Consider the following 27,433-nt stretch of genomic DNA (forward strand, 5'->3'; position numbering starts at 1 on the left):
TCGGACCCTCCTCATACGCGGACCCAGGAACCTCGCCCGAGAACGCCGGAGCGACTTCCCGCCTCCGCCGCCAGAGACTGGTGAACCTCGTCTCCTCTTTCTTTACATTGGCTACGTAATAAAGTTTCCTTTTTATCTTGCTTACTTGCCTTTTTCTCTGGCACCGGCTCTAGTAGTCACATAAAGCAAATCATTAACTTCTTAATATTAGTGTCATTATTTTAGAAATGTTCATTTATAAAACAAGACTTTTCTCATACTATATTAGAATTTAGAAAAATTTAAACATGTCTTACCAAAAGGGTACACAGGTAATCGGCTCTAAAGAAACATGATGCATAAACAATCTTCGATCTTTTATTGTGCCTAGGAAACAATTATTTTATATTCCATATTAGTTAAAAATCTAAGAGAATATCCATGCTACTGTACTTACACAAAAAATTTGAGACAATTACAGACTTTAAAATTTTCAGGGAATGGATGCTCAATAAATGATAACTATGAAAATAAATTGCTGATTCAGAAATTGATAATGACTATGCACCAAATAACTCACAGTACAAGCATACAACAGAAATCAGTATACATTTAGTCAGCTGATGTTAACCATCATAACTCAAAGGTGTTAGCTAATTTCTGATGCAAATACCAAATTTATAATTTAGTCTTTGAAGGTTTAAAAGCTAAGCTTTAGATATTGTTCATTCTCAGTGTGCAACTTGTACCTAATTAAATCTTCAATAAGTCCACTAGTTGGAAATTGGTTGAATAAACTAGGATACACTGATTCAGCCAGATGATCAACTACTATGTAACCATAAAAAAGAACGAGGAAGATCTCTATATACTCATTAAGGAGTTATCTCCAAATAATTCTTAAGTAAACAACAACCAAGAAACAAGGTGGAAAATGGTGTATATACTGTATCTTTTGAGTAAGAAAGGGTAATGAGAATATATATATATGTACTTGCTTATTTTATTAAAAGAATCCTGAAAAAAAAAAAAACCACAAAAAAATTACCTACAGAAAGCAAGAGGTGGGTGAATAAAACTCTAAGTATACCTTTTGTAGTTCTGATGAATGAACTATGTCATGTTTTATTTATTCAAATGTAAAATTAAATAAGAAAAGACAAATCCTAAAATTGAAAACAAATGGAAAAAAAGGAATCTAACCTAACTATCAAATTGGTAACCACATCCAGAAGAATTATTTTGAGTGACATTTGAACACGGTATTTTGACTGCACATCCTTAATAATATACGGGTTGAGTATCCCTAATCTGAAAATCCAAAATGCTCCCAAATCTGAAACTTTTTGAATGCCAACGTGAGGCCAGTAGAAAATTCCACATCTGACCTCCTGTCATCGATGGGTCACAGTTTAAACTGTCTCATGCAAAATTTAATATATTGTATAAAATTACATTTAAGTTATATGTATAAGGTGTTTATGAAACTTAAATAAATTTCATGTTTAGACTTGAGTCCTAGCCCCAGATATCTCATTATGTATTGTATATGCAAGCATTTTAAAATCTGAAAAAATCGGAAATCTGAAATAGTCCTGGTCCCAAGCATTTCAGATAGGGATACTCAACCTATATACTCTAAGGACAAAAACTGCAAAGAATTCTTACATTTTCCTTAGTAGTTTTATTGTCAGTAGTTAATACTGATATTGTAAATTCAGATTATTATGTATATACTATAGGACAATGATTCTCAAGGAATAATCGGTGGAATCCTGACTGTGAGGTACCTACAACCATTTTAGGGAATCCAAGCTGTCAAAACTGTCTTATTAGTAAGATGTTATGTACGTCCTTTTCACTGCTGATATTTGTACTGTTGGTGTATTATGATTGCATACTTCAGTGCGTTTCTCAAGAAAATACACTTAAATGATTGAGTTGTGAGCTGTACTAGCTTTTTTTTCATGAAATACCTTTTACTTGAAAGAATAACCAACAAACTATAGTTATTCAGACTTGGGTATTTGGTAGACGTCTTTTCAAAAATGAATGAAAATAAGCTTGTCAACTACAAGAAAAATAAGTGACAATACTTATTGCCAGGGGAAAAATTCAAGCTTTTAGAGGAAAATTAGAATTTTTGGGAAGCTTGTATCTGGCTTTGTAAGTTTGACAGGTTTCTACTACTTAAACGTTTCTGATCAGTAATGGCATCAATGAAAGCGATTGTTTAATACTGCATAATAAAACTGTCAACTTTCGGAAGATCCACATAACTCAGTGAACCCGTATCTTCCAAATGACCAATGCATAATATTACAAATTTTAACATTAATCAATTTACTTTCTAATATGGTAAATATCAATAGATATATTCCACATAAACAAATGCTCTTTTGGGTCTTCAGTAATAAGAGTATAAAGATGTCCTCGATTGGACACAGTGGCTCACTTCTGTAATCCCAGCACTCTGGGAGGCCAAGGCAGGTGGATCACCTGAGGTCAGGAGTTCAAGACCAGCCTGGCCAACATGGCGAAACCCCTTCTCTACTAAAAATATAAAAATTAGCCAGGTGTGGTGGCACACACCTGTAATCCCAGCTACTCGGGAGGCTGAGGCAGGAGAATCTCTTGAACCCAGGAGGTGGAAGTTGAGGTCAGCTGAGATCGTGTCACTGCACTCCAGCCTGGGCAACAAGAGCAAAACTCCATCTCAAAAATATAAAAATAAAAAATATGAGGATCAAACAAAGAGTGAATATCTACTGGCTCAAAATAATTCCACAAGCGAGTTACGATAATATTTCATGCAACAGTAGCACTGTTAGAATACATCTTCCATTTACTTCTTTGTAGGACTATGTCAAAACCAATTGCTTCAGAAAGACACGATTTGTCTATGTGCCTTATACTACCTAATGCCATTCTTTCAATACCTTGAGAGGAGTTACATCTTATACAGCCCCTAAAGACAGCTTATCAAGTAATAATACAGTAAAAATTACCCTACCAATTACTTATACATCTCAAAAAAAAAAAAAAAAAAAAAAAACCCAGTAAACATTGTTTTAATTTTCAACTCTCTTCAGAATTCTTGTGCACACTAAAGGTTGGAGAACAAGTTGGATGAAAAACAAAAACAAAAAAACCACAGAAATAAACACAGTTTTCTGGACATTCAAACCATCCTGTGTTTGTAACTTTCAAATTTCTATCACAAATGGGAGATGAGTTAGAAAATTCCAGATGTTCCTACTTCTTGTGGGATTTACCCTATGTGTTTCAGAACTAAGCGTCTTTAATATAATTATTCTTCACTATATGAACTCTTCCTATCTAAACTTAGAAACCAAATATATATAATGAACAATAGTTACACATGTCATATTTTCAAGCATTCCATGGTAAGAACTTTGGATTTCAGCCTAAACGAGACAGGTGCCGGAGAGTTTTAAGCAGCCAAGTAACATGATCTGACCATTGTGTTAGGATGACTCTGGTTGCAGTGTTGAGAACAGCCTGAAGAAAAGGGGCAAAAGCAGGGAGATCAACTAGAAGCTATGATAATGGCTTAATGACAGTGCTGAGGGTACAGGCGGAAAGAAGTGATCAAATTCTTGTTACATTTTTGATGGCAGAACCTACAGAACTTGTTGATGGGTTGGTATAAACTATGAGGAAACAAAAGACTAAAACATTAAGAGTGGTACTGCCCCTTGTTGAGAAACGAAAGACAACCTAAAAAGTAGGTTTAGAGCAGGGATGGAGTCAGGAGTTCAGCACTGGTTACATGTTAACTTTGAGATGCATATTAGCAATGCAAGTCAAGATGTATTAAGCAGGCAAATGAATGAGTCTGGAGTTCAGGGACAGGTTAAGTCTGCAGTTATAACTGGCAGACAATGAAATTTAGATGGAGAAGAGATGTAAGGACTGAGCCGTGGGGCACTCCTGCTTAGAATAAGGAAAAACAGGCAAAGAAGACAGACAAAGAGTGGCAATGTAGGAGGAGAACCAAGAGAATGTGGTGGTCTGGAGAAGAATGATAACTATGTCAAATGCAGCTGAAAGACAGTCAAATGAGGACTGAGAAATGTCCACTGGATTTGGTACCATAGAAATCATTGTGTTATTTAGGAAAGATGGATTTGCTGTAATGCTGGAGGCCAAAAGTCTCACTGGACTCCAAAACCTAAGCTTTAAATATTACACTACCTTTTTACTAAATTCTTATAGCCTTTTAAAATAAAAAAGTCATTATTTTATCATCATTTCATGCTTTCCAATTACTTCAGCATCATATTAGATATTATAAAGGAAAAGTCCACTTAATAATAAGATACAAATTTAACAAACTACACTGTAAAATATTTTCCAATACACACACCCAAAAGAACTGAGAAAATAACTAAGAATATTATATACCATACCTATAGAGGGAGAAAAGATATAAATAAAGAGCAAATTTTACCATCTGGAGTGCTTTTTGAAGGCTTTAAGGATTTTTCTTGATTTTCTATTATCCTGTCAAATTCATTTAACAAGTTTCTTTTGATTGGGGGTTCTCCTAAAAAGAAATATTTCATGTATGTTTTTAAAGCAAAGAATATCAGTTTTATTTCTCAAAAGACTACAGTCCATTTTTCTAAAAGCTAAAGTACATACAACAAATAGTGACCTAATCTTTGAAAGAGAAAAGTCAGTTTTCAATGTCAATTACATTTTTGTTCTGTTTTGACCACTTTAAAACACCACTATTGAATAGGGTCTAGGGATAAACAGATGCTACCAGATACCACAGATAAGCTACTTTTGAAAAACTGACACTGAATATAACTCTAGGTTTACTGGCAATAAGGTCTAACAAAATTTCTTCAAATAAACTTTTTTTCTTTTCNAAAGAGAAAAGTCAGTTTTCAATGTCAATTACATTTTGTTCTGTTTTGACCACTTTAAAACACCACTATTGAATAGGGTCTAGGGATAAACAGATGCTACCAGATACCACAGATAAGCTACTTTTGAAAACTGACACTGAATATAACTCTAGGTTTACTGGCAATAAGGTCTAACAAAATTTCTTCAAATAAACTTTTTTTCTTTTTTTTTTTTTTTTTTTTTTTTTTTGCGGCGGGTGGGGATGGGGCAGCCATTAAACTGAAGGAGAAATTTATTATGTAGATTCTTGAATTACAGTTAAGAGGCTTTTAAAATTACCAAATTACATTAAAGTACTAGTAATAGAAACAATTCTTATTTAAAAGTTCTACAGAGGCTAAGAGGGTAAGATTAAACCATAATTCAAGGTAGGCATTTCCATGTCATGCTGAGATAATATATGATAACCGGTACTTTGCTTTTTGATGCTTTATTACAGGGAATAAATTTGTATAATTTACTAAGCAAAAATGTCCATGCAAGGCTTTAGCAGGTGTTAGATTATTATAAAAGTGGTTTAATTGTTTAACAGTGACCTGTACTGTTCCAGTAACCAGAAGCTGGCTAAGCTATATACTTATATGAAACAGAAACACCATTGAAAGCATTTACAAGTCTGAGTTATTGTTTTTTTTCCCCCTAGGTAGAAGGTCAATACACTTCAGTATTCACAAGAACAGAATGGGTTGCTATAAACAAAACCATTATTTTCCACAAAAGAATTACAAACATCTTTAAGCATGTACACTTCAGAATTTCACACTAAAGGACAGCAAACAGTTTAAGTATTATAAACTTACTACTTTGTCCATAAAGTAAACCCTATATTGAATGTGACCTGGACAACACTTGATTAAGTAAATCTGTATCCACCAAAATGACTTAGGGGCAAAAGACACTTTTTGAATGAGGAGACTAACTTCAGTGTCTCTCTGTAATATGTGAGATCTAGACAGGAAGAATTCTAATAACCAAAATATTTTTATGAGTCTATAGGTTTTCTAAAAAGGAAATAGTTATTAAGATTATCCACTGTAATGCTGGAGTTTTGGCGTTTGCTTTAATTGTAACTAACCAACTGATTCAATTATTTAAGATTATTACCAGATACACAAATAGAAAAAACACACACACAAAAAAACAAAACCAAATACATATCTAATATAGGTATGTATTAGGTTAACCTAATATAGTCATTTGCCACATAATGACATTTTTGTCAACAACAGACCACATATGCAATGGTCATCCTGTAAGACTTTAATAGTGGTCCCACAAATTTTTTTTTTTTTTTTTTTGAGATGGAGTCTTGCTCTGTCGCCCAGCTCTGCCTCCAGGGTTCAAGTGATTCTCCTGCCTCAACTTCCCTAGTAGCTGGGATTACAGGTGTGTGCCACCACGCCCAGCTAATTTTTATATCTTTAGTAGAGATGAGGTTTCACCATGTTGGCCAGGCTGGTCTCAAACTCCTGACCTTAGGTGATCCGCCTGCCTCAGCCTCCCAAAGTGCTGGGATTACAGGCATAAGCCACTGCGCCCAGCCCCATAAGATTTTCATACTGTATTTTTACTGTACCTTTACTATGTTCACATACACAAATGCTTGCCATTGTGTTACAACTGCCTACAGCATTCAGGACAGTAACACGCTGTATAGGTTTGCAGCGTAGGAGCAATAAGCTATACCATATAGCCTAAGTGTATAGTAGGCTATACCACCTAGGTTTGTGTAAATATACTCTGTGATGTTCCCACAATGATGAAATCTAACAACGTATTTCTCAGAACATATATCCCTGTCAAATGACACACGACTGTAGTTGAACTAAGTTGTTAGATATATATACATTTAAAAGGGAAGTTAGAGTAGTCCACATAACATTAAGATCAAGATACTATTTACTAACAATACTGTTTTTAGCTCACTTCCTAAATAAAAAAAAGGAGCAAGCCAACGCTTACTAAATACTCTCTGCATACTATGTGTCAAGTTCACTGCTAAGTGCTTTAAATACACTTTTTTTTTTTTTTTTGAGACAGTGTCACTCTGTTGCCAGGCTGGAGAGCAGTGGTGTGATCTCGGCTCACTGCAACCTCCACCTCCCAGGTTCAAGTGATTCTCTTGCCTCAGCTTCTGGAGTAGTTGGGATTATAGGTGTGCGCCACCACACCTGGCTAATTTTTTGTATTTTTAGTAAAGACGGGGTTTCACCATGTTGGTCAGGCTGGTCTCAAACTCCTGACCTCAGGTGATCCACCCACCTGGGCTTCCCAAAGTGCTGGGATTACAAGGCGTGAGTGACCACACCCAGCCCTCATGGAAGGTGTTATTTGCATTTTATAGATAAGGAAACCGAAGTTATGTAAGTAGTGTAACTAAGTAGTATATATTACCCAGTACATGGTATAACCAGAAACCAACTTTTAAAGTTCATGTAAGTCAGAATCTGAACTTGCTGTGTATATGAAAACAGTTAATTTAGTATTATGCAGGTTTTGTTAAAAGTTTCAAATTTTCTAGAGAAACTCAAACTTTTTAACAGTAATTTCTCAATTATTATACTAATAATCTTTTGAAAATACATTAAGAACCCTTAAAACATGATTTCTTGGCATACAGATTCAGATATGAAATCTGTACACTAAGAGTTAGAATCTGTACACAGATACTTAATCTGTGTATCTGTATATCAAACCATACTCCCCCAAACTAACTACGCAAAAATGGCTGAAAATACATACTTAGTTTATAACACTCTTGTTAGCATACCAAGTCTACTGAATAAACACTTTAAAAATAGTGATTGGCAACACGAAACGTGAAAATGAACACTTACCTGCTGAGATAAGGGCCTCTCCCCTTCTTTTTCCAATTCTTGAATTTGACAAAACCATTTCCTCATTTTGGGGACATGTAAAAAGAGAGTGTGTGGCATGATTTGGCAGTTCAGAATCTGTCAGCTCATCATCTTCCATAAAAGCTTTAGCAATTTCTACTGCTTCTGTTTCAAAGTAGTTTTCTGAATCTTTGGAGTAAGTAGAACAAACTTCTATATTTGTTTTCACAGGAACATCAGAAAAAGCTTCAGTTTTACCAATTTCCATTTTTACGTTTTCAGGTGAAGCCTGTTCTTTTCCCAAAACATGAATGTTCTCAACAAGTGAGACTTTGGTTCCTAATACCAACTGTTGTTTGTCTTGTTTAAATTGAGAGAGAGAGGGAGAAACTTTAATAGAGTGATTATTTTCTGAAGAACCACGTTCAACATTAAAGTTATTTGATAAATTAAATTCTTTACTGTAGGCTTTTTCCATTTCTGAGTTTACACAGTGCTCTGGGGTTCTCTTATCAACACAAGGAAGTATTTTTGATACATTTTGCCTAGATGTAGGTGAATAGTGAAGACTATGCTCAGTTCTGATTATATCAAATTCTTCTAACATTCCCTTAACTTTGTGTAAGGAACTTTCTGAAATGGAAACTTGCTTTCCACTTGCTGTACTAAATCCAGAGAAAGCAGATGAATTTACCACATTATATGAAAAGTCTTTTTGGGATGATATTAAATGTTTTGGAGTATGTATAGTAGTATTTTCTTCTCTTGTGAGCTGGTCTGAATGTTCATTACTTTTAAACAATACTTTGGAAAAGACTTGCTTGGTACTATCTTCTATTTCAGAAAACACTTGTCTTACCTTTTGTAATGAAGCATCTGATACCTGGACAGATTTTCCACTTGCTGTGCTAAAAATCCCACAAGTATTTGTAGACGGGACTGACTTAGGAAGCTTCTCTATACATTTACGTATATCTGAAGTTTCCAAACTAACATCACAAGGTGACATTTTAGAAACTTGCTCCAATCCAGACATATTTTGGTTATGTTGTAAAATTTCTTCACTTTGAATGTCAGCAAAAACCTTATGTGAATGCATGCTACATTCATCACTATCTAGAAAGTTATGAAAAATATCCTCTGAATCATCCAATGCCTCGTAACAACGTGCCACAATTTTTGTTTGGCAAATATTTGATTTATTCTCGTTTTCCTTAATTACTTTACCAAAACTGTCTGTAAATATCTCTTTCACTTTTTTAATTGTTTCATGTGAAACACAAATGATTTTACCACTGGCTGTACTAAATGCAGGTGGCCCTACCTCAAAATTATTACAATTAGATATGGACAGTTTAATGGATGCATCTTTATTTTTGCAGGGTGAAGAGCTAGCCACAAGTTCCTCAACACAAATACTTTCATTTACAGTTTGAGGGTATGTATTTGCATCTTTTACACTGGATATTACTTTGGAAAAACTAGTGTTTTTTTGGTCTTCAACATTCTTCAATACTGGCTCAATACCAGAATCAAGTTTATTTTTTGAGAGATATCCTGAATCATTATATACCTCATCGGAAAGGTAGGAATAGCTATTAGGCATGCTACTGTTATTTAAAGAAGTATCTTGTTTTTCGGAGGGATGATTTTTGTCACTTTCAGCTATAGTATTGTTTGAATTATTTTCATACAAAGAATTTCCTACATAATCTGCAGTATTTATTCTTTCTGGTTGATCATCAAATATTCCTTCTTTAAGCCATTGTTTTGCTTCAAGTAATGAAGTTTGACTCACAGAAGGTTTTCTACTACAACTCGTGTAAAAAGCCAAGGCTGAATTTTCAATGACTGAATAAGGGGACTGATTTGTGTAGCAAGTTGCAGGACTTCTTGCTGTTTCTTTTTTGACATTTTCATGTTCTTTAACTTTCAAAAGATACTTTTGATGTTTTGAGATTTTCAGTTTGTCTACACAAATTATCACTTAACAGCTTAGGTGGCACCACAGTCTCAATAGAAACAAGGTTTTTATCATTATTGAGATAATTCTGCATTTCTTTACACTTTGGGGCAGTTGTGATCTCAACTGCTTCACATGCTAATTCAAGGTCTTTACAAGCCTCTTTGTACTTTAGGGTCTTTGCCCATTGATGGCTAAAACTGGTGATTTCACTAGTACCTTGCTCTTTTCATCAAAAGATTTTCACTCTGTCCAAAGATTCCTTTGTAATTTTAACTTTTTTCCCACTAGCTGTATGAAAACCCAACAGATTAGGTTCTTTGATCTTTTCATCACCTTGGGGTCGTTCCTGGAAGGTCACTAGTTGATTTCCAGTACCAACTGGGACACTTTCTTTCAGTATTTTGTTTTTAACTGTGTCTGTTTCCTCATGACTTAGAATGTCCATTTTGTTCTTTCTTATATCAGAATGTAATTTAGAATTTAAGGAAAAGTTATGCAATTCTTCTGGTTTCGGATCAAAGAAATTTACAATTTTATTAAATGACTCTTTGGTGACACTAATATTTTTCCCACTCGCAGTCTGAAAAGATATATCAAAAGTCTCAAAATCTTTTATATTTTGCTCTGTTTTAGTAGCAGTTAACTGTTCTTTATTTGAAGTATTACCAAGACATGTTTCTTGAGCTTTCACAACTTCCAAAAAAGTTAAATCTGACAAACCTTCTTTAATCTGAGTGTTTCCCTCCTTCATAAACTGGCCAGATAATTTAAGATATATGTTGTGCTGATCAGTAAATGGCAAGTCCTTTTCATCTTTATGAATATAAACACTATCATTTTTACTTGAATCACTGCCAACAAATTCTAAGTTACGAGAATTTCTACTGGCAGCAGTATATTTATCTTCATTTTCAGTATTTATCTTGTAATTTTCAGTAATTTCTTCAACAAAAGTCCCAGTAGTCATTTCAATATTATTTTGTAACATCAGTTGGCATTTACTTTTTTCACTTACAATTCTATCATTATGATTTTCTATCTTAAACATTGAAACAACAGAATCATGACATTTACTTGAAGATAAACTTATTGGATCTACTTCTGCAGAAGTTTCCTCACTAATATTCTCAATATCACTAAACAGTTTCACAGCTTTTTGCAGAGCTTCAGTAGAAACATTCAGTTTTACGCCATGAGCAGAGTAAAAGCCCCTAAACTCCACTTCATTTTCATCTGTTAAATAACCAGAAGCACTTTTGTTACAGTCATTTTTCAACAAGCCAGCAAACTTTTGTTTAATTCCAACTGTACCTTCAAATTGCTTGCTGCTGTCTACCTGACCAATCGATGGGGCATTCATTATGACAAGACCAGCATCTCTGTTTTCCTCAGAAGTAGTATTTAAGATAGTCACCTGGTTTTCAGGCACTTCAAATGTATTCTTCTGCAATATGTAGCTTGGTTTTCTAAACTGAGTAAATTCAAACTGACTTCCTGATTCTTCTAATATAGTGGAAAGTTCTGTAATTTCTGCCTTTTGGCTAGGTGTTAAGTTATGGTTTGAATTAAAATCCTGCTTTGAAAATGACATCTGAGGGGTTATATGACTATTTTTACAATCAGAAACAACTACACTACTCTGTAAATGTGCAGATACAGTATTAATTGACTGAGGCTTGCTCAGTTTCTTTTGATTATCTAACGCCAAGGTATTTACAATTTCAACACAAGCTAAACTAGTAGGATACTGTTCTTCAATATCTTTGAAGAACATTTTGCTCTTCTTAATGTTATGTTCAGAGAGCTTGATTTCCTTATTTGAAGCTGTTCTGAAGCTACCTCCAAAATTGTGATTTGAAATTGGATCTAAGGGTCCTGCCCATTTGTCCATGCAATCATTATTTTTGTCTGGTATTTTATCGATATTCAAGGAGATGTCCGGTTGTAAATCTTGACCTAGAGTCATTTTTAGATGCTGCTTTACACTATTTTTGTTCTCCTCTGCAAGATCATAAACTATATTTGATGAGTCCAAATCTTTCATAATCGACACTTGGGTTGCTTGTTTATCACCTATGTCTGCATATAAAACCATGGCAGAGTTCTTGAAAACGGGTTCGTTTACACAAGTCAAGTCTGTTTCAAGAAGTTCCTTAGTATTTCCTAAAGCAAAATTATTCCTTTCATTAGCTACTTGGAAGACAAAATTATTCTCATTGCCTGAGAAAAGTTCTTCAGAGGCTGGATTGACAGTTATTTTTGGAATTAAAGTAGTTTCTTCTTGATCTTTTTGGATTACTCTTAGATTTGTGTTTTGGTTGAATTGTACCTTTCTTGAAGGTGATGCTACTCTTATGTATTTTCAGGTGGCAATAGCTCAACATTTTTAGAATTTTCACTTAAAGCACATACATCTTGATTCTTTTCCATGGGAATATTTTTGGTTAGTTCAAAATCAGATTCATAATTGTTACCTTTGAGCTCATCTGACATTTTGTATGATTCTTTGCCTCTAGAAATCATGACTAGGTTTGACAGAACATTCTTGGAAGTAGAAGTTAAAATAAGAGTGCTGGCATTTTCATGGTCATATAAAGGACTTTTCTGGGATTGAAAGTCAGTATCACTATATTCTGCTTTTGAATGTTGTACTGGGTGATGTGCTGCAGCCAAGACCTCTTCTTTTATATCTGAAACTTTTCTGCTTTTTGGATCATTTTCATACTGTCCTTCCTGCAGACACGACAGAGAATCAGCCTCTGGGATACTAAATAACTGTAGTTTTTCCTTATTACATTTTGCTTCTTTATAATCAAGATCCTGAGAGATTATTGTATTATTAGAAGAACATGTTTCATTTCTAGAACATTTTCTCAGAATTGTCCCAAAAGAGCTGGTTAAGGACAAAGTTGGTTCTTCAAAATAATTCTGTGAACAGCTTCTTTTGACAGAAGAATGAAATAAACCTAAACATAAAAACACAAAGTGACAAAATTAAAGTACCATCAATCACATTCACTAAATATTTTCACTAAGTTAAAAGGTAGTGTTTGGGCACGGTGGCTCATGCCTGTAATCTCAGCACTTTTGGGAGGCTGAGGCAGGAAGACTGCTTGAGCCCAGGAGTTCGAGACTAGCCTGGGCAACATAGCGAGACCATGACTCTAAGAAAAATAAAAATTAGCTGGGTGTGGTGGTGTATGCATGTGGTGCCAGCTACTCGGGAGGGTGAGGTGCAAGGACTGCTTGACCCCAGGAGGTTGAGGCTACGGTGAGCTGAGATCACACCAGTGCACTCCAGACTAGGTAACAGAATGAGACAGTCTCTAAAAAATAAAAATAAATAAAAAGGGTAGTGTTCAAAACACAAATTACATGAGAATAAGTGAATGTCAAATTTAAAGCAGAAAGAATCCTAAATATGCTCTATTTTTTAGTTATTACATTTTTTTGCTAAAGATAAATTAGAACTAAGTTTTTTTGTAATAATAGGTACCAACTCAATCAAAATTAATATCTAGGTCAAGGAAGTAGCTAGCTACCATAAACAAAACTCAAAGTAATTTTTATTGGAAAATAAAATTGAAAAAATTTCATTGCTACTAATACAGGTGTGAACAGAAAAGCAAGGCATAGAAAAGGAATTAGAAAAGTAACAATTTTCTTAATTTTTTCACATTGAAAAAAACAAAACCACAATTTTTAAAAACAGGGTCCATATACTAACAGCCTGAAAGACGACCTAATCTCAATGATAAAGGCAAATGAGCTCAACTGCTCTGTTAAATTTCTTGACCCTCTGAATTTTCTACTAACCAGTTCTTAATTGCATTTTATTTCATCAGTGATCACATTTATTTCATCAGTGATCACATGTATTAGCTCTTTTTTTTTTTTTTTTTTGAGATGGAGTCTCGCTCTGTCACCCAGGCTGGAGTGCAGTGGCGTGATCTCAGCTCACTGCAACCTCCATCTCCCAGGTTCAAGTGATTCTCCTGCCTTAGCCTCCAGAGTAGCTGGGATTACAGGCACATGCCACCACATCTGGACAATTTTTGTTTTTTTAATAGAGATGGGGTTTTACCATGTTGACCAGGCTGGTCTCGAACTCTTGCCCTTAAGTGATCTGCCTGCCTTGGCCTCCCAAAGTGCTGGGATTATAGGCATGAGCCACCGCGTCTGGCCTATATTAACTTTTTCATTGGCTTTAACTATGATATGCATAGTATCAAACATTTTCCTCTAAAAATTGAACCCAAACTTCAAACAGTTCTGTACTCTGGTCTCACCAACTCTACTATTCACTGAGCTATTCACTAAAATCTTCTCATAGGGAGATAAAATCACTTTGTAAACATACAGTTTAGTCGCTAAGTGAACAGTTGCAACAACAAAGAGGACAGAGTTACACCATAGAGATGCCGAAATAGAGCAATAACAGTACTCAATCTTCAAAATATTTAAGAAAATTATGTAACAACAACAGCAACAAATCATTATTTTAGAACTGGCCTATATTAAATTTAGCTAGTACTTCCTTTTTTTTTTTCTTTTTCTTTTTTTTTTTTTTTAGGGACAAGGTCTCATTTTGTGGCCCAGGCTGGAGTGCACTGGTACAATTTTGGTTCACTGCAGCCTCATCACTTGGGCTCAAGTGATCCTCCCGTCTGAGCATCCTGAGTAGCTACAACATCAGAAGCATGCCACCATGCCTGGGTATTTTAAATATTTTGTAGAAATGGGGTCTTGCTATATTGCCCAGGGTGTTCTTAAACTCCTGACCACAAGTGATCCTCCTGCCTTAGCCTCCCAAAGTGCTAAGATTACAGGCATTAGCCACTATATCTAGCCTAATTTTTTTAACATGCTTTAGAGAAAAATACACAGTAAATACCACATATTTATAGAGTTGTCCAATTTGTGTATAATAAACACTTTTTAAATTAAAGCAGGAATTAGCTAGCCAAGCTCTGAATGTTTATGAATTAAAAACTGTCTCAAGTTGTTGGCTGGAATGTAAATTAGTTCAACCATTGTGGAAGACAGCGTGGCAATTCCTCAAAGACTTAGAACCAGAAATACCATCTAACTCAGCAATCTCATTACTGGGTATATAACCAAAGGAATAAAAATCGTTCTATTATAAAGATACATTCACGTGTATGTTCGCTGCAGCACTATTCACAATAGCACAGACATGGAATCAACCCAAATGCCCATCAATGACAGACTGGATAAAGAAAATGTGGAACTATACACCATGGAATAGCATGCAGCCATAAAAGGAACAAGATCATGTCCTTTGCAGGGACATGGATGGAGCTGGAAGCCATTATCCTAAGCAAACTAATGCAGGAACAGAAAACCAAACATCACATGTTCTCACTTATAAGTGGGAGCTGAACAATGAGAACACACGGACACAGGGAGAGGAACAACACACACTACGGTCTGTCTGGAGGTGGGGTGTGTTGGGGGAGGGAGAGCATCAGGAAAAATAGTTAATATATGTTGGGCTTAATGCTTAGGTGAAGGGTTGACAGGTGCAGCAAACCAACATGGCACACGTTTACCTATGTAACAAAACTGCAAGTCCTGCACATGTACCCTAGAATTTAAAATAAAATAAAGCTGTCTCAAGAGTGACGGATATATATATACATACTATGCAGACTTATCTACCATGTTTGACTGATATGATTCTAAACACTGGTAATTAAAGACCTAAACAATAATGCATACAGATGATGCCTAAGATTAAATATAAGATACGAAGATTTTTAAAAGCACAAAAAAACACATAAGGAATCATCATCTATAAAACTATATGTATTATTTACCCAAAGAAAAAAAAAAAAAGAGAGAGGTACCTGAATTAGCATTTGCAAATGTAAGTGGTGCTTCAAAAGCATTTGCTTCAAATTGGGCTGAACAGTTCATTAGTTCTGATTTTTGGTCTTTTGGTATTTTTTTTTCTTGATAAGATGTTTCATCATGTATAGCATAAATAAACTTATTTGTTTTCTTTTTCAAAGTAGATATTAAACCTGCATTCTTCAAAGCTACAGAAGTCTGTGTGGTGGCAGCTGGCCAGCTTCCATTATCAATTGAATTTGGACATAAGGAGTCATCCTTCCGTGAGCAAACAGTATGTATTTCCAGTCCACTTTCAGAGGCTTCAGTTTCTTTTCTAAAGTTTGGATCAGTCATATGACCTGAAAAACTTGCACTGAAAGTCTCTTTAGGTGATTCTCTTATTCTGAATATAGACTTTTTGATACCCTGAAATGAAGAAGCCATTGGAGAAGTTTCAGATATTGCCTGCTTTACTGCAAGAATGTAGTCGCTATGAGATTCAAGATGCTGCTCTTCATCTCTCTTATTTACCACTGTTTCCTCATTTAATGGCTTCTCTGATTTTGGTAGGCTAGAAATATGTGGCAAAGAATTCTCTGAAGTAAGAAAATCTTTCTTTCTTTCATTCTCTGTGTTTAATAGGTGTTTTTCTGAATTATTTTGGTCACAAGAAGAAATATGCAATACGGGTATTTTCTCCATCTGGGTTCCATTTAGACCTGAAAGGGTTAGTTGAGACCATTCATAGGCCAAAGATGGTACAACATCCTTGGAGATTTTGTCACTTCCACTCTCAAAGGGCTTCTGATTTGCTACATTTGAATCTAATGGATCAGTATCACTTGATTTCATTTCAGGTACAAATGAGTATTTTCTTTCACTTGGTTTTAGATTTTCACATTCATCAGCGTTTGCTTCATGGAAAATTTTTTTCCTAGTCTTGCTAGTTCTTACTTTTGTAGATTTCCTGTTCTACATTTAGAAAACATAATGAAAATTATCTTCTTCAGAGGTATCTACAACTGTTTCATATACTTCATCTTCTAGGACATTTGGCATTGACTTTCCAATGTGGTCTTTGCAGCTATTTACTTTAAATGAATTCCCTAACGTTTTTCCAAATCCTGTTAAAGTATAAAACAGAAGCACATTAATAACATTTTATAAGCCATATAATTTACATTATTCTCACAACCTTTCTCATAGAAACAGTATATATAGAATATACTAAATATTACATGTCAGTATTTAAAGGGTTATTGTGAGTACTTGGCATTTTATTTTTTGGCTAGTCACCCCTTCTCCTGTTCTCCTAGTAAAGCCTGATTCCCCTAATTCCAATGAACCTAAAGCCTTTTATTCACACAACAATCCCTAAAAGTCTTTCTTTAGCAGTTCTACACAAAACTCACCTAATCTTACCATATATACAATTAAATATTCTAAGACCTATCAAAACAGATGTTCCAAATCCATTTTGTGGCCGTATAAGGGTAAATCTGATTTTACATATGCATACACATACATACATGATACCACAGGCAAAAACAGATACCAAATCCTACAGTTATACAAACATACACACATACTAAGAAAACTGCAATAATCCATGACCTGATTAGGTCAACTATGGTGTATCTAAACCACATTTATTTTCTAATTAGAAAAAAAGCTCAGATTTTGTTAATTATATATCTTACTGTCTCTGAAAATTTTCAATAGGCTTTGTTTTTGTGTCACAACCACATATTGAACAGTACTATCTTATATGGTATTTAAATACCGTCATGGAAATCAAATTAGTTTCTCTTTTTTTCCATTGAGACAGGGTCTCACTCTGTCACCCAGGTGGGAGTGCAGTGGCACAAACACAGCTCACTGCAACCTTGACCCCCTGGGCTTAAGCAATCCTCCCACCTCAGCCTCCTGAGTAGCTGGGATCACAGGCACATCAAGTTAGTTTCTACTCTCAATACTTTGAGATAAAACACTACTTCAGTAGTCAAGAAAGGAAAAGTAATGCATTTTCTCTTTAAGAAAAGAGGAGCAATCCTTCAATGGTGCCAATTAAAAACAGTAGTTCAGGCTGGGCACGATGGCTTATGCCCATTTGAGACCAGCCTGGCCAACATGGTGAAATGTCAGCTCTACTAAAAATACAAAAAGTAGTCGGGCATGGTAGTGCATGCTTGTAATCCCAGCTACTTGGGAAGCTGAGGCAGGAGAATCGCCTAAGCACGGGAGGCAGAGGTTGCAGTAAACTGAGATTATGGGTGACAGCGCAAGGCTCCATCTCAAAAAAATCCCCAAAACAACAACAACAACAAAAAAAACTGTAGTTCAACTAAACAGAGGACTTACCATGACTTGTAGCTTCTCTTTGATTTGTGTTTTCACTGTCTGTCATAGAAGGGATACATCTATCATTTTTCTTCAGACTTTTATCAGGGTTAGAAAAATAGCTTTTCACATTCTGCAAAAGTATAGTTTAAAATCACTAGTATAAAACTCTCAACGCAAATATAGTAGTAGTCCCCCCTTATCCATGGTTTCACTTTTGGTGATTTCAGTTACCTGCAATCAACCTAGGTCCAAAAATTTTTAATGGAAAATTCCAGAAGTAAGCAATTAATAAGTTTTAAATTGTGTGCCATCCTGAGTAGTGTGATGAAATCTTGCACCATTAGGATGTGGAAATCTTTGGAAAGGAAAATGGAAATGGAGAAAAAAAAACCTGCACCATATTGCTCCATCCCACTTGGGACATGAATCATCTCTTTGTCCAGCGATAGTATTGAGGCTGTATATGGGACCCACCTGCTAGTCACTTAGTAGTCTTGGTTATCAGATCGGCTATTGTGGTACCACAGTGCTTGTGTTCAAGTCACCCTTATTTTACTTAACAATGGCCCCAAAGCAAAGTGTAATGATGCTGGCAATTCAAATATGCCAGAAAGAAGCCATAAAGTGCTTCCTTTAATTGAAACAGTGAAAGTTCTTGACTTAAGGAAAAAAAAATGTACTGTGACATCTATGGTAAGAACAAATCTATCTGTGAGATTGTGAAGGAGAAAGACATATGAGCTGTTTTTCCTGTTACACCTCAAACTGCAAAAGTTATGGCCACACAGTGCACCATAGAAATAAAAAAGGTATTACATTTGTGGGTAGAAAACATGAACAGATTGTTTTGATTGACAGCTACACATTATGCCAGAAAGCATAGAGCCTATACGAAAACTTCAGTAAGGGATCTCCTGAAACAAATGACACCAAGCCATTTACTGCAAGTAAGGGAATGTTACACAGATTCAAGATTAGGTTTGGACTGAAAAAAATAAAAATTTTTATTTTTATATTCATCTGCTGATGAAGCTGCTGCCACACGAGTACAGAACAAAAAGGTATTTTGAGACAGAGAGACAATATTCACATAACTTTTATTACGGTATTTTGTTATAATTTTTCTATTTTATTAGTTCTTGTTAATCTCTTACTGTGCCTAATTTATGAATTAAACTTTATCACAGGGTATGTGCTTATAGAAAAAAGATTATAGGCATATATACATAAATATTACACATATTTTTAATATACGTATAGGGTTCAGTACTATCTAAGGTTTCAGGCATTCACTGGGGGATATTGGAATATATACCCCATGAATAAGACGGGACTTCTGTATATATTGTATATATGCAACTTTTTAAATAGAGAGACAGCAGAGTTTCACAGAAAGGTAAAATCATATATAGGATCAGGTTTAGAGACTTTCTCAAAGGCTTAGATAAATTACAGATTAGGAAATTAAAAATGTAAGATAAATAATTTAACAAGGCATTCCAAAATTGTTAGCAGTGTCAACAGTCTAATCAATTTGTCATATTTACTTACAGCAGTAGTATCATGAGGAATTAGAGTTTCAGATGCTTCCTCATTTCTGACTGCAAGATAAAATTTATGTGTATTGTATATTATCACTAGAATGCAAAACTCATTTTTTGTCAGACATAAAAAAGCACATCTACTATTTGATTACGTGACACATTTGAAACAAAATGAATTGATTCAAGTACACAAGTATAGTAACTAGAAAGGTCAATCAACGCAGTGAATAAACTATACTTCCTTCCTTTGTACTACTCACAAGGTGGTAAGATATGGCTTAGTGATCATTACTTTATGGTAATACTGTCCACAATGAGTTGGAAAATCAGATGATGCTGTGAGGTTATGACTTAAAAGCTAAAGCTTGGAGACTTTAGCATTCATTTAGATAATATTACAGCCTAAAGGCATACTGTATGTTAAACACGTCTTTTCAAAATGATTTTATCCATATTATTTCATCTAAGCAACAGAATAGGGTTAATTTACTCCCAGCTAAAGAGGAATCAAAATAGAATGTTATTTTGACAGAATAAACAAAATATAATACTGGTTTGGGAATAAATTAAGCTCGGGCTTTGAGTACAACCTAGTTATATATACATACATACACATACACACACACACACACTTTATGACTGCACACACATGGGCACACAACGGTTAAGTAAAAACATTTTACAAAACAAACTTTACTGTGTGTAGGACTTCTGGATAAAATACAGGACACTTCATTAAATTTGAATTTCAGATATCCAACGAATAATTTTTTAGTGTTAAGTACGTCTCAAAATTATTCGCTGTTAATCTGAAGTCTAAATTTAACTAGGTATACCGTATTTTTTATTTTCTAAACCCTAACTACATGATGTACTCAGAATTTTCATTACATTTAAAAAGAGCAGATATGACTCACAAAATAAGTTTCACAACTATTAATAGGTCATAATCTGCAAACTGAGAAACAATGATCTGGCCCAGTATCTTCTTAGAAAAAAAAAAGTGGCTGAGACGGGCGGATCACTTGAGGTCAGGAGTTCAAGACCACACTGGCCAACCCGGTGAAACCCCCTCTTCACTAAAAATACAAAAATTACTTGGGTGTGGTGGTGGGTGCCTGTAATCCCAGCTACTCATGAGTCTGAGGCACGAAAATTGCTTGAACCCGGAAGGCAGAGGTTGCAGTGAGCCGAGATGGCACCACTGAACTCCAGCTTGAGCAACAGAGCGAGACTCCGCCTCAAAACAAAAAAAAAAAGGGAAGGAAAAAGAATGCTAATGAATACTTACTTTTATTCCCATTATTATTCAATCTTTCATCCTTTGCCTATAAACTGTGATGCGTTTGTTTAGATGAACTTCCAAATACTTGTTTGTACTATAATCATATTTATTTACAGATACTTATTTAAACATATGTTTATTATCTCATAAAAATAAAAAAGAATGGTCACAGGTGGGTGTTGTGGCTGCTTGAGCTCAGGAATTTGAGACAAGTATGGGCAACATGGCAGGACCCACCTTTACAAAAAATACAAAAAAAATTAGCCAGGACTGGTAGTACACTGGTGGCATGGTACCTGTAGTCCCAGTTACTTGGAAGGCTAACAGGTAGAAAGATTAATTGAGCCTGGGAAGTTGAGGCTACAGTGAACTGCGACTATGCCACTGCACGGCAGCCTGGGCAACACAGAAGAACCTTGTCTCAATTAAAAAAAAAGTCACAACTTTTCAAATACTAAGTCATGATTAGCCAAATCTCAGCTACTCTGAGATTTGTAAGTAGTTTTATAACAGGAAGTTTTTTCTTTTTTGGGGGAGGGGGCTGGAGTCTCACTGTCGCACAGGCTGGAGTGCAGTGACGTGATCTCAGATCACTACAAGCTCCGCCTCCCGGATTCACACCATCCTCCTGCCTCAGCCTCCTGAGTAGCTGGGACTACAGGTGTCTGCCACCACGCCCAGCTAATTTTTTCTGTTTTTAGTAGAGACGGGGTTTCACCATGTTAGCCAGGATGGTCTCGATCTCCTGACCTCGTGATCCTCCCGTCTCAGCCTCCCTGTCACCCAGGCTGGAGTGCAGTGGCACAATCTCGGCTCACCGCAACCTCTGCCTCCCGGGTTCAAGCGATTCTCATGCCTCAGCCCCCAAGTAGCTGGGATTATGGGTGTGTTCTACCACGCCTGGCTAATTTTTATATTTTTAGTAGAGATAGGGTTTCACCACGTTGTACAGGCTGGTCTCAAACTCCTGGCCTCAGGTGATCTGCCTTTCTCAGCCTCCCAAAGTGTTCATATCACAGGCGTGAGCCACTGCAACCAGCCTACAATAGGAAATATTTCTAGATCCTAGTAACAGAAACTATGGTGAGACTGCAAATAGTTTACAGTTTAATGAATGAATAAATTAAATATTGCAGTTTATCACATAGTTGTGTAATTTACACTTGTGGAACTTAAGACCTCAACTCAGTACTACTGGCAATACAGACCTTAGAACACATTTAAGTAGAGAAAACAAAAGCTTATTTAATGCTGCTTTAATGCCCTAATTACCACAATCATCTGTAAAAAAAAAATTCAGTCACACCAAATACTGCCTCTTAAATGCTTGTATGGGCCAGTAAAGGAATATTTGTAAGCTAGTCTACATTAATCACATCGTACTAAAACACAATGCTTGACCCCAGTGGACAGACTACCACTTAATGTGTTTGTATTTATCCCAATCTACACTTAATAGAATAAAATTATTGTCAACTACTAACACACTTATCAAAGACATTATCTAATATTTTCTTTTTAACAGAAGTATTAGAGATGACAATTATCAACCTTATCTGCTCTTTCTTGTAAATATACATTTGCTATTATTACCTATGAGCACAGTAGAACTAAGGGTGGGTGGTGTAGCTAAAGAACTTGACCAAGACATATCAGGATCCACCTCAGCTCCCAGACTTTCAGAAATATGTTTTGGAGTCTGACGACCCTGGGAGGAAATAAAAGAGTTTATTTTTTTACAGAAATGCCCTGATCATTAAGGATATTATTTTTTCATTCACTTTTTATTTCACTTATCGTTTACTGAATGCCTATATGAGGAAGAATGCTAGGTACAGATTTGTAAATCTCAGGGGAAAGGTATAACGCTATTGTCAAATTCTCAATTACTAAGTCATAAAAATAAACCAGGTAGAATATTTACCTTCACAGACTTTGGTGTATGAAACAAACTCCCACATACCACTGGGGGTAAAAAAGGGGAAAATTGTTAAGTTTTAATTTTATTAACATTTCTAGTATTCTAAGAATAAAAGCATTGTTTTAATCATACCTGACTTATCTCTTTGTGGTGTTACATGCGTACACTGTAGAACAACAGGACTAAAATAAAACAAAGCAAATTCCTTAGGTTATTTTTTAAAAAACTGTCAAAACTAGTTTATCTTATTTTAAAAGAAGATTCTCATTCATATAAATTGTTGGAATAGTACTTTTAGATATTTTATATTACTTTTTAAAAAGTAAATCTCTCATGAAGCATTAAGTAATCACCAAGTGATGTTTAAAATGCCAACATGTATATACTCACAAATTTCAGCTGCTGGAAACTGTATATTTTAAACTCAAAACTTTGGTAAAGTAGGCTGGGCACAGTGGCTCACGCCTGTAATCCCAGCACTTTCAGAGGCCAAGGTGGGTGGATCATGAGGTCAGGAGATCGAGATCATCCTGGCTAACATGGTGAAACCCCATCTCTACTAAAAACACAAAAAATTAGCCAGGTGAGGTGGCGGGCGCCTGTGGTCCCAGCTACTTGGGAGGCTGAGGCAGGAGAATGACGTGAACCCGGGAGGCGGAGCTTGCAGTGAGCGGAGACTGTGCCACTGCACTCCTGCCTGGGTGACAGAGACAGACTCTGTCTGAAGAAAACAAAAAAAAATTGTAAAGTAAATCATATTCTCTCCAAAGATGAAAAGTGCACAATTTATTTTAAATTGATAATTCAAGGACTGACTTACTGCTTTTCACAACTGTTATTTTTGTTACTTAAAAAAATCACAGAATATACAGAAAACCAGCCAATTCAACATCACAAGAACAACAACTTGCATGTTTCTAACATAAAAAGTATTCTATTAAAGGACTCAACGTAAAAGATTATTTTAAAATATAAGATCTTCCACCAGGCTTTTAGCCAAAATATTAGCATAAAAATCAGATTCATCTTCATAAAACAAATATATGTAGGGAAATGTTACATTTAAATATTTTAATATGATCGCTTCATCTTACCTTTCACTAAGACAGGAATTTAGAAGTGGACAGGTCACATCATCTGCTTGATGCATTTCAGCTTTCACTGTGCGAAGACTTTTATGTCTCCTACTGGCAACACTCCTTCCTGAAACAGTACAATAATTCAGTGAGAATGTATATACTCTAGATTATACATTTTCATTCTGTGGAAGTGTTTAAAAACAAAAAGTCTCATCTATACTGGGAGGAAGAATGTACAGGGAGTTGTCAGAAGAGGTTTTTCTGTTTGCTGATTAACCCCCAAAAAGAATGTCCCAAGCACAGTGGTTTATAATCCCAGGGCTGGCCAGGCGCAGTGGCTCACACCTGTAATCCCAGCACTTTGGGAGGCTGAGATGGGTGGATCATGCGGTCAGGAGATCGAGACCATCCGGGGTAACACGGTGAAACCCCGTCTCCACTAAAAATACAAAAAAATCAGCCAGGCCTGGTGGTGGGCACCTGGAGTCCCAGCTACTTGGGAGGCTGAGGCAGGAGAATGGCATGAACCCGGGAGGCAGAGCTTGCAGTGAGCCAAGATAGCGCCACTGCACTCCAGCCTAGATGACAGAGGAAGACTCTGTCTCAAAATAATAATAATCATCATTATCATCCCAGGGCTTTCGGAGGCTGAGGTGGGAGGATTGCTTGAGGCAGGAGTTCAACACTGAGCCCAGGAGCTTGAGCTATGGTGCATGCCACTGTACTCCAGCCTGGGAAAAAAGCAACATCTCATCTCTTTAAACAAAAAAAGAAAGAAAGAGAAAAAAGGAATAAGGGAAAAGACATTTACTGAAAGCCTACCAATGTACCAGATCTGACCATATCACTTCTGCTAACAACCTTTCAAGATCTTACTTTTCAAGATTAAGTCAAACTCCATAGTATCAAGGCCTTTCACAATTTACTTATTTTCTTCATTTTTAATTTTTGTAGGTACATAAGAAATACATATATTTATGTGACAATTTACTTCTTAATTTTTATGATGCCATTCTTTTACAGTCTTTTTATCCATACCCAACCATGTGCACATCCTGAAAGAATGTTTTCTTTAATCTCTAGGACTTTGTACAAGCTGTTTCCCCTTCTTTGTTTCTCTTGACCTAGAACAACTCTTTCAGGCTTCCATTTAGAAACTACCTCCTCCAGAAAGCTTTAGTGATCCCTAAGGTAAGATTAACTGTTTGCCCCTCCTACGTGTTCCCTGAAGAGTTTATCATACACTGTTCTTTTCCCCCCATTAGGCTGTGAGCAATCAGAGGCAGAGATTTTGTCATTTATCACTGTATCCCTAGCAACTAAAAAATGTCTGGTATATTAGTCACTCCTGAAATATTGACTGGAAGAATAAATTGGATATAATTAGACAAAGCGAGCTGCAGACAGTAATACATAATTTCTTTCTTTTTTTTTTTTTTGAGACGGAGTCTTGCTCTGTCGCCCAGGCTGGAGTGCTGTGGCCGGATCTCAGCTCACTGCAAGCTCCGCCTCCCGGGTTTTACGCCATTCTCCTGCCTCAGCCTCCCGAGTAGCTGGGACTACAGGCGCCGCCACCTCGCCCGGCTAGTTTTTTGTATTTTTAGTAGAGACGGGGTTTCACCGTGTTAGCCAGGATGGTCTCAATCTCCTGACCTCGCGATCTGCCCGTCTCGGCCTCCCAAAGTACTAGGATTACAGGCTTGAGCCACCGCGCCCGGCCAGTAATACATAATTTCTATTCTTATTGAACACATCTATTTTCTAAGAAAATAATGTTCAGAGTTTCTAAAGCTATAGGTGAAATCCAATTTACATTTTTTCAGTATTTCTATTTTCTGTATTAAAGTACATTATATTTGACTCTCCAGGGCATTAAGTACTCATACGCTTCCAATAGTTGAAGGTAACTACAAATTTGGCACCTGAGGCACTTATTATTACTCTTAGAAAATAGTTGCTTTGGTTGGTCCTATAATCTCTAACTTAGCTTTTGAGAAAAATAAGCTCTATCAATGTTACTAAAATAAAGTGAAGACCAAATATAAAACTATTTGTAGCAGCATAAATGTCTCATTATATTCTCATTTTTCAAGTTAACATGGACTAGACATAATCATTAATAAAGCAAATGTATGTGTAATTTAAAAACCCCACTTCAACAAAATATCCCACGTCCTTCTCTAATGAGATTTTAAAGATACTAAAAGTAGCTAATTCTTAAAAGAAAATTGACTTTAAAAAATAAAACAAACAATGAGATACCACTACACACTTATTAGAGTGGCTAGAATTCAAAACACTGACACACCAAATGCTGGTGAGGATGTGAGCAACAAGAACTCTCATTTACTGCTGGTGGGAATATAAAATGGAACAGCTACTTTGAAAGACAGCTTGTAGTTTCTCATAAAACTAAACATACTCTTACTATATGATCCCACAGTCGTGCTCTTTGGTGTGAACCAAAATGAGGTGAAAATATGTTCACACAAAAACCTGTTTGTGAATATTTATACCAGCATTATTCATAATTGCCAAAATCTGGAAGCAGCCAAGATGTCCTTCAATAGATGAATGGATAAACAAGCTGTGGTACATCAATACGATGGAGTATTATTCAGCATGAAATCATTAAAAGACATGGAAGAACTTAAACACATATTGCTGTTGGGAACAGGTCCCCAAATCTGGCCATAAACTGGCCCCAAAACTGGCCATAAACAAAATCTCTGCAGCACTGTGACATGTTCCTGATGGCCATGACACCTATCCTGGAAGGTTGTGCGTTTACTGGAATGAGGGCAAGGAACACCTGGCCCACCCAGGGCGGAAAACCGCTAAAGGCATTCTTAAACCACGAACAACAGCATGAAAGATCTGTGCCTTAAGGACATGCTCCTGCTGCAGATAACTAGCCAGACCTATCCCTTTACTTCGGCCCATCCCTTTATTTCCCCTAAGGAATACTTTTAGTTAATCTATAATCTACAGAAACAAACGCTTATCACTGGCTTGCTGTCAATAAATGTGTAGGCAAATCTGTGTTCAGGCTCTCAGCTCTGAAGGCTGCTGAGACCCCTGATTTCCCACTCCACACTGCTATATTTCTGTGTGTGTGTCTTTAATTCCTCTAGCGCCGCTGAGTTAGGGTCTCTACAATGGAGCCGGTCTTAGCATATTGCTAAGTGAAAGAAGCCAGTCTGAAAATGCTATATTCTGTATGATTCCAACTACATGACATTCTGGAAAAGGCAAAACTACACAGACAGTAAAAAGATCAGTGGCTGCCAGGGGCTCAGGAGGAAGGATGGGTGAGCAAGTGGAACTCAAGAGATTTTTAGGGCAGCAAAACTATTCAGTATAATGCCATAATGGTAGATATATGACATTATACATTTGTCAAAATCCGTAGAACCATACAAAGGGTGAACTCTAATGTAAACTAAGGAGTTCAGTTAATAATAACACATCCATTTTAGTTCAACAATGAAAAGAAACCCTGCTATTAAAAAAAAAAAAAGTTAAAAAAATGAACTAGGTGAAAAAAAAAATTAATTACCAAATAAACATTTCACAAATAACCTGAAGATCTCATTAATAAGCTGAAGAATGGTAAGAGAAATGCGTATGAAGTATAATAAAAAATATAAAAAATAAAAAAATAAAAATAAATATAAAACAA

The 27,433-nt window shown here is 35.9% G+C and overlaps 1 protein-coding gene across 1 annotated transcript in view; it reads right to left on the reverse strand.

Moving 5' to 3' along the window:
- Window positions 1–296: 296 nt before the first annotated feature.
- The window catches only part of BRCA2 (BRCA2 DNA repair associated), a gene marked incomplete at its 3' end in the record, with an annotated part of 33,821 nt that continues 6,684 nt past the window's right edge, over window positions 297–27,433 (reverse strand). The window contains 12 exon segments of the mRNA XM_017865868.1: window positions 297–366; window positions 4,454–4,549; window positions 7,758–9,700; window positions 9,702–12,087; window positions 12,090–12,689; window positions 15,594–16,703; window positions 17,941–18,052; window positions 19,474–19,523; window positions 22,345–22,459; window positions 22,676–22,716; window positions 22,805–22,854; window positions 23,767–23,875. Of these exon segments, the coding sequence (XP_017721357.1) occupies window positions 297–366; window positions 4,454–4,549; window positions 7,758–9,700; window positions 9,702–12,087; window positions 12,090–12,689; window positions 15,594–16,703; window positions 17,941–18,052; window positions 19,474–19,523; window positions 22,345–22,459; window positions 22,676–22,716; window positions 22,805–22,854; window positions 23,767–23,875 (6,682 nt within the window).

This window comes from Rhinopithecus bieti, unplaced genomic scaffold (genome assembly GCF_001698545.2).
Source record: "Rhinopithecus bieti isolate Rb0 unplaced genomic scaffold, ASM169854v2 scaffold_81659, whole genome shotgun sequence".
Lineage (NCBI taxonomy): Eukaryota > Metazoa > Chordata > Mammalia > Primates > Cercopithecidae > Rhinopithecus > Rhinopithecus bieti.